At 42.8% G+C, this 8403-nt stretch overlaps 1 protein-coding gene across 3 annotated transcripts; it reads left to right on the forward strand.

The window, feature by feature from the left end:
* Nucleotides 1-242: 242 nt before the first annotated feature.
* On the forward strand, nt 243-6992 carry LOC109750558 (uncharacterized). Of its 3 annotated transcripts, none has more exons than XR_006670899.2 (7): nt 243-726; nt 832-932; nt 1519-1560; nt 2422-2507; nt 5088-5212; nt 5345-5587; nt 6654-6992. XR_006670899.2 is itself a non-coding variant. In XM_040400266.3 (7 exons), the coding sequence occupies exons 1-6, from the start codon at nt 568-570 to the stop codon at nt 5547-5549; spliced, it is 750 nt and encodes a 249-aa protein (XP_040256200.1). In that variant the 5' UTR covers nt 266-567; the 3' UTR covers nt 5550-5587; nt 6654-6992. The 3 variants fall into 3 exon arrangements, 2 of the variants coding, with proteins under 2 accessions (XP_040256200.1, XP_040256203.1); XM_040400266.3 differs by having other exon boundaries at nt 266-726; nt 5313-5587; XM_040400269.3 differs by having other exon boundaries at nt 266-726; nt 5352-5587.
* The last annotated feature ends 1411 nt before the right edge of the window (nt 6993-8403 follow it).

Genomic DNA, 8403 nt, shown 5'->3' on the forward strand with positions numbered 1-8403 from the left:
TCTTATTTCAATTTGTGATTATTCCTGAAAACTATAGTCAAATTTGCTGACACAATGAGAAGTTTTTTTTTCAAATTTTTAGGTCATAATAAAATAGCTAACATGATTTAGCACCTTACTTTTAGTCAATTATGACCAGTTTAAATGGTCAAAATATCATACCTGTATACTGCGTTCTAATTGGTCCAGGGGCCTCTCACGCGGATCATGGATAAATCACCGTCTGATCCTCCTGGATCCATCGGCCCGCACCGCACCCGCCGCGAGCTACCCCTCAAAAAAACTCACCGCACACCACTCCTCTTTCTGCCCGGGCAGCGAACCCTAGCGCTCTCACCCTCTCAGCCCCGCACACCACTCCTCCTTCTGGATCAACCGCCGCCGCCCCCAACCCCACTCCCTCCCTCTGGATCTCGACGCGACGCCACTCCCTCCCTCCATATCGAGAGAGAGCTCGCCGCCGTCCTCCTATTCTCGCCCCTACACTTCCCTCCCCCTTAACCCCGAGGCGGCAACGCAGACGGCCATCGACCTCGCCCACCTAACCCTAGCGAGAGCAGAGTGGCCATGGATCCGTCGAAGCTGGGCGAGCTGCGCTCCTTCGTGGAGGAGTGCAAGAAGGACCCGGCGCTCCTCGCCGACCCCGCCCTTGCCTTCTGCCGCGACTACCTCACCTCGCTCGACGCCAACCTCCCCGCCGCCGCCGCCGCCAAGCCCGCACCCAAGGTCCGATCCGATCAGCCGTCCCCCCCCTTTCCTTCCCTGGCCCCGGTCCTCTATTTCCTTCCTTGCTTGTCTGATCCGCTTACTGTGTTGGATTTGAACCGGCAGGCGAGGTCCATGGACGACATCGACGACAATGATGGCGAGGATGAGGAGGACGACGACCAGGATGCTCTGGATCCGCGCCACCTGTGCTCCTCGACCTCGAAGTCCGCCCCCGCCTGCCCCTCCTTCTCCCCTCTCCCCTGCTCTCTCCTACTGCCTTGCTGGATTGCTCTTAGCGGGATTGCTTGGCTCAGTTGCTTTCATTGCTTGCTTGCTTGCACACACATCAATCCACCCACTGATTTTTTTTCACTTGATACCTGTGCTGCTCTTTTTCTATCTATGTATGTATCTATTCCTACCAAGAAAATGGAAAAAAACAGTGGAACACTACCTAATCTAGTCTAGTGTATAAATTACAGACAGACTTGTATAGTTTCAGGTGTCCCCTCTTCATTCATTTCCTAATCTAGTGTATACAGACTTGTAGCTTGTATACTCTATTCTTTGCCAGTACTCTATTTTCTCAGTGGAACATTATCTCTTGCTTGCTTGCACACCCTCTTATTTTTACTACTTGTATAGTTTGATTGATATATGCCTTCTATGTCTGTATATGGAACCTAAACAAACATGCCATACAAGGAAATGGAAGGCTTGTGTAGTTTCAGCTGTTCATTGCCAATGATTAATCATCTTGTTTGTTTTTTGGCTGCATCTGACATACATTCTTATGCCTGTTTACTCCAGGTCAGGCTCACGTTTCCCCAGGCTGGTGCTCGCAATTGCTTGGTTTGGTTTCGTTTGACTTAGCACTGAATCCCTCAGTTTATGCAGTTTCGTTGTGGTTGATTGACATCCCTGTGAAGATAAAATTCAGGACCAAAGACGATTGATTACTGGTTTTAGCCCCAAGCCATCTTGTCTTGCCGTTTTTGGTGAGCTGGTGGCTTGGGGCTAAAACCACTGTTTATGGTCGTCGGTGATGGTCATATTAGCTATGCAATGTGAGGGAAATACTGTAACCTCAAATGTGTGTCATCATGTTACTGTTGTGACCCTTCATGTTATTTCTGTGCTGAGATTGTGAGATTCTTGTAGGACCATAAAGTTCATTCTCTTTTAGTCTATCACACGTGTTTTGTACCAATATCATGATTATGCACCAAACATATTACCGTTAGTGGTTCATTCTATTTGATATCATTAACTTTATTATCACCTGACATAAGGACGATGTGTACTTCATTGTTTACAAAGATAACCTAGTAAGAAAACAACACTGCATCTCAGACTCAACTGACCATCGTTATGTTCTATTGCATGGTTTTGTAAATAGCATCTAAGATGAATCACACCGTGCATTTGAATTGGCTCTGCGTAATGTATTTTTGAAATTTTATCATTTGTTTTGAAAGTTCTACTGTTTCTTGTATTGATAAATACATGCAACGGGGTTGTGATTTGCGCTTGCAAGCTGTTTTTATTTTATCCAGGCAACCCTGATTCGCCATTTATTTTGGTGTTTTTTTTCTGGCTTTCATTTGTCGTCTATAGTTGTAAGGACTGGCATCGTGCAGTAACTATGGTGGTTTTATTTTGTTGCTTGGATTCGTTTTGATTTCTGCCGGGTGTTTCTGTTGGTGGCTCCAGGAGTCCGGGGGGTAACGCTTCTCTCTGCCGGGTGTTATTACTCTGGTGGCCACCATTCCCCTCCCCTGGTTTAGCAGCAATAGCAGGTACCACCTCATCCCCATCTCACTTTGGCTACCCGTGTCTCGTTCTTGTACACTGTCTTGTTTCTAAAAAATGCATCTTTTTCTCAGAAATTTTACACTATATTGATTCTCAGACCAATGATAAGATGATGAAATTTCTTACTGCCTTCAAGGTCAACTGTGCTGCCATCTATCTTGCTAGAAAATCTTAGTTAGTTTATGCATATAAATAGGTGTTGTTACCTGTTTGCATCTGAGATTGCATAATATTGGAGGAACATGCTTAATTGGCTTGTGTATTTTGCACTAACTAGCGGTGTGACCCGCACATTCGTGCGGCTAGATTTTTCCATGTTGTTATAGTTTTCATATTTGAGTTGAAATGGTCTTCAGTTTACAAATTACAATTTAGAATTAATATATGTATAACAAAGCTCTTAGTAGCCACATTAGTTGCGCTTGTTAAGATTGTAGGCTCAACGTATGCCCTTCGGATATATAACTACTCCCTATGTAAAGTAATATAAGACCTTTAAGACAGGTAAACTAATGTGATCATGGCATGGTAGGTTCTTGCAATCACACATATGCGATTGCCCTCATAAGGCATAGAGGTATGTGACTCACAATGCAAGACCATCGTCTTTGCTGTATAGTTTTTCCCTCTTCCACTCCTCACACCTTTCCATAAATGGTTGGAAAGTTTCCGTATTTTCAACTTTTTAGTAATTTTCTAAATTAAAATTAAATCAAAAGATATATTACTTGTCCATAAAAAATTCATATAGTAGTTGCATTATAAAATTGGTGTGTTGATTTCAAAAATAAAACGTAATACTCAAATATGCCTTGTGAATCATTATTTCAAATGCAACACACCTAGCATGCCACTCTTTTGTTATCTTTCAGGAGGCCAATCCTCATTAAACATGTTTATTTAAATTTTTTGGAATCCTGACCACAAATGCTAGGTCGCAATTCTCATGAAACTATGTCTACCTTCTACACTACCTTATTGATGGGTAATTAAACAACAGTGAATGAACACGTCAACTTGTATGTATGATGCATCTTTTTCTGGGAGAATTATGAAGCGAGAATTCAAACTGTATTTTATTCGAATTTCAGATATGAAAGAGATGTATTCTTTATGCATTCGCTAAAATAATAAACTTTTATGTCCTTCTAAGGCTTAAGTAAAATCTCATATATACCCGGACTCTTTGCTTTGTCTACGTAATGAGAGTTCTCTATATGAACTTGTTTCTAATAAATTTAGCTATTTATCAACACCTGACAAAGCTTCTACGAAATTAAATTTCACGGAAGGTGAGCATACCAGTTAGCTTGTAATGCACACTTAGCAATTGTTAACTTGTAATCCAAATTTCATACATAAATGAAGTTGTATAGTTTATGAACTTAAGAGGAGTTGTGCATTATATGCATCCAGTAAAATTTGCAGGGTGCATTGCATATATAATTTACTATGTATTTCCAGAATGAATATTTTTATGTGAGTTATTTCTCATTCTCCCGCAATTATTGTTTCATTTATGAATTCTTTATTATATTATTCTTTACGTATCATACAAAACATAGAAAAATGTATACATACAAACACATTCCGAGACAGTATAGCTAGGCTCTTTCTATCAAGATTATTATGTGACAAAAATGTGATGACGGGCCATACTAATTAAAGTCTAAAGTTTATCTAGTTTGTGTGTCATGTTAGTAAATAAAGCAAATGATTGCACCCAGCCAGATGAACGACGCATGCATGCTTGTGCTTTTCTAGTAGCTATCTAGAGAGAGATGATCGTATGTGTGTGAGTAGTTATTTTAGGGCGTGCATTGTGTGCGTGGTGTAGCATAGCAGCATATAAACCCAGCAGGAAACACCGTCCGAGTAAAGATCGCTGGCGTCACGTTCGAGTAAAGATCGTGAGCGATCGATCGCACGCTATCTCGCTAAGCTGCAGGGTGGGCTTTTTTTTTCTGATCCACGCTAGGCTGATTGGGGTTCTTGTGCTGGTGCGAAGCAGAGATCGATCCTTCCCTGTGCCAATGAGAGATGGATCGTTACGTGGCAAAAAAAAAACTTGCCTAAAAAAAGCATGGGAAAGAAAGTGAGAGATTGATCGTTCTATGGGGAGAAACTGAGAGACCGATCCGCAAAAATTCTATTAAATTCCGGCAAGGAAGCAGTATTGCAACCGGACTTGCTATTATTTTTGAAGTTGAGCCGGATTTGGCTTTTTCGTAGCCAAGCGTAGTGCCCCTTGAGTTTCCTGATATGGTCGCGTACGATGCCCATGATAATCTCTTTTGTACGTGCCAAAGATTGAACTTTTTTTCTCCATGATACACCCGTTTGTACGTGTCAAACAATTTATTGCACCGAATAGATGTTGTACGTAACTTTGTTTATCTCTCAATCTCGACCATTCTAAATAGAATCAATGGATAATAAATTTTCGGCATATGTGGATTAACGTGATGGCTTGTTTGCCTTTTGTCTTAAGTATATAATAGATAGATAGAAGATAGATAGATAGATGGACCGGTGTCTTATTCTATAGTTTTCAAAGGTTGTAGGGAAGATCAAAGATGCCATCTCAGCCCTGGCAGTGGCAACACTGGACGATGATAACGATGAAGTCACGGAGCGAAGCCCTCCTGAATTGCCTCGAGACGGCTGCTCGGCGCTACAGGATACCGTGGTGAGTCCTCTGACAGACCTGTGCACGCCCCATGTATATGCATGCCACATATTTTGTCTGCTATTCTAAAATTCAGTTCACTGTGGCTTGGTTTTGTCAGAAATTCAGTTCATTGTGGCTTGGTTTTGTCAGGACGCAGACGACCATCGACATCCTGGGGCGGCATGCATATGACAACATGGGGCGGTTCACGGCCCGGCAGCTGGAGGCGGTGGAGAAGCTGTGGAACTCGATCAAGGAGCAGCAGATCCGGCGCAAGCACGACAAGTCGACGAGCGGGAAGCTGGACGTGAACGCCTTTGAGCGGCTCCAGGAGAAGTCTATGCAAAAACGGTGAGAATGACAAGGTGAAGATGAAGTGCTGCTATGGTCATGGTAAGAGATCATCCTCCTACATGTCTCATGGGATGCAATATCATGTTTGCCCTTGTGGTCTAGGCCAATGGTCTCTGCAACATTTTTCTTCTAGTGTGGTCTAGGCCAATGGCAGCATGCATACATTTATATTTACTGGAAATGCATGCATTTCTTTACAAGCATGACAAACAAAAGTCATTGCTGCTGCTAGGATAGGACATAGCAGTAGCTTACTGGCTAGCTAGTGTATGTTGAATTACTTATCAACTCGCCTTTGGGCTGGCTGATATGTACAATCTCTAGATCAGCAATGAAAAGCATCGAGATGCAGCTTTATACTGGCATGCGCGCGTATGCATGCAGCATGTCGTGATGGTGCCAACCATATGGATGAAGCTTATAAACGAAGCACGCATGCACATTAGTGATGGTTTTGGTAGTAAAAATATACCAGCACTTACATAGTATACACTGGGTGCCAACATTTGTGATTCGTGTCAATATGATCTGACCATTTGTTCACTTCTGCTAGAGTACTGCTGCTGTTGTTGCTTGCAGGTACTGCTATTGCTATTTTTGCTTTCAGTATGGCTGCTGCTGTTACTTCTCAGTATGGCTGCTGTTGTTGCTTCTCAATAATGCTGTTGTTGTTGCTTCTCACTACTGCAGCTGTTTCCCTACTGCTGCTGCTGCTCCTGTCAAAATTGTTGCTGCTGTTGCTTCTTAGTACTGCTGTTGTTTCCCTACTGCTGCTGCTGCTCCTGTCAAAACTGCTGCTGCTTCCCTCCTGCTATTTCAAATTGCTGCTACTGTTGTTTAAGTCAAAACTTAGAGCCTTGTAGCTTTGCTCAACCCCTAAATTGTTGCTGCTGTTTCAAATTGCTCAATTATTTGAATTGATGCTGCTGCTATCTCATTTTAACTAGCTGGAGGACAAAAAGCATGGTACTAGCTGAATTTGTGTCGTCATTCTAATAACTGTAATTTTTTGAATGGTCTCTTCATGGTATAATGGTTCCAGTTTTTCTAATTCTTCTCTGCTGATTTTTTAACGCAAATTCTTCTCTGTTGATATATGTAACAGGGCGACCGTGGAAGGCATATCACCGTTCTGACAGGAGCAGGTGCCTAGTTTACGATCGGTATCGAAAGAGCTCCATGCTGAAGAACATAGCTCGTAACCGTATCTTGTTATTACTCGTGTGGAGCTTGTAACCGTGATTGCCATACTTTTAGAGCTTGTAGCTAGTTATTAAACTTGTACACAGCTTCTGGTAGAGCATGTATATGTTGGAGCTTATTACGTGTAGAGCTTGTAGATCTTGTAAAGTACTGTATATGTTAGAGCTTATTACCTGTAATTTGTACAACAGGAGATCTGTACTGAATCTAGAGTATTACGTGTCTTTTTTGTTTGTGCCAATTTAAATACTGGTTATTTATTTAATGTTAACTTGAAATATGAAGAATATGACCTTGCTAGCTGGGACCCACTTACCAGAACCTGACAACTGGGACCCATTTGACTAGTGGAAAAAAAACTGAAGCTGTTGAGGCAAAAAGGCCATGGCCCAAAAATTAAAATGGCCGAATAGTTGGGCCTGGCCCATATAGCTGACCAGAATTAATAAGAAAAAATAATATAAAAATGCTGAATTATTGGGCTCGGCCTATATAAAACACCAAATTGGACCGGGCCGATTCTAATTTACGACCTTTTCATTTGGACGTAACTCTGCCACATCAGCTTGGCATGGTGGATCTCACGTGGTGTGGGTGGATTGCTAGTAACTCCAGGCATGTCAGATGGTTTCCATGCAAAGATGTCCTAGTTCTCACGGAGGAACAGGATAAGCGCTTCTTCTTATTTGTTGTCGAGTGTCATCGAAATGTGAGTCGGAGCAGCATTGGGATCAGTCAGGTGAATATGAACAGGCTTAGTTTCTCTAGACAACTTGAATGCAGACTCTGAAGCGGGTTTCTTGGCCCGTAACAAATCACTCGGATCTGCAGTTTTTTGGTACTCCTGCATTTCTACTGCTGCCATCTGTTCATCGGTGATCTTTGAGCCCTTTTGGAGGCACTCTTCTGCCCTCTGCCGATCCCCAGCAACTGTGATCACACCCTTGGGGCCAGGCATCTTCAAGTTGAGGTAGACATGACATGGTCGAGCCATGAAACGAGTATATGCAGGCCTGCCCAGGATGGCATGATAAACACTACGAAAATCCACTACTTCAAACATCAACTTTTCCTTTCGGTAATTCTTGGAATCACCAAAAACCACATCAAGAGTAATCTGACCGAGTGAATGGGCTTTCTTTCCTGGGATGACTCCGTGAAATCTCATATTGCTCTCACTGAGCTTGGACATCGGAATGCCCATCGCCCTGAGGGTTTCAGCACATAAAATGTTCAATCCACTGCCGCCATCCATCAAAACCTTGGTCAGTCGAGTGCCCCCAACAACTGGGTCGACCACCAACGCTTGCCTCCCGGGGGTAGCAACATGTGCTGGGTTGTTCGGACTGGTCGAACGTAATGGGAGTTTTTGACCACCTCAAATATGTTGTCGTCGCTGAAGCGACCATGTTTACTTCTCTGTTGATGACTTTCAGTCGACTTTTGCTCTCGACGTTGGCAAAAATCATCAAAGTGGCATTTACATTAGGGTAACCATCATCCTCTTCTTTGTCCTCATCCTTAACAGATTCCTTTTCTTTCTCAGCAAGCTGACTCTCTCGGAAGCTCTGAATCAGGAGTCGACACTGTCGAGTGGTGTGCTTGGGGTAAATCAAGTTTCCCTCTTCATTCTTCTTGGTATGAATATGGCA

The sequence above is a fragment of the Aegilops tauschii genome, chromosome 2 (assembly GCF_002575655.3).
Source record: "Aegilops tauschii subsp. strangulata cultivar AL8/78 chromosome 2, Aet v6.0, whole genome shotgun sequence".
Classification (NCBI taxonomy): Eukaryota; Viridiplantae; Streptophyta; class Magnoliopsida; order Poales; family Poaceae; genus Aegilops; species Aegilops tauschii.

What these genes read in the sequence shown, in the direction of transcription:
- LOC109750558 (XM_040400266.3), top strand. Translation starts at nt 568, where the DNA reads ATGGATCCGTCGAAGCTGGGCGAGCTGCGCTCCTTCGTGGAGGAGTGC. An exon ending in CTGTGCTCCTCGACCTCGAA is followed by an intron (nt 933 to 1,518) that starts GTCCGCCCCCGC and finishes TGTTTACTCCAG; the next exon opens with GTCAGGCTCACGTTTCCCCA. An exon ending in TGGTTTAGCAGCAATAGCAG is followed by an intron (nt 2,508 to 5,087) that starts GTACCACCTCAT and finishes CAAAGGTTGTAG; the next exon opens with GGAAGATCAAAGATGCCATC.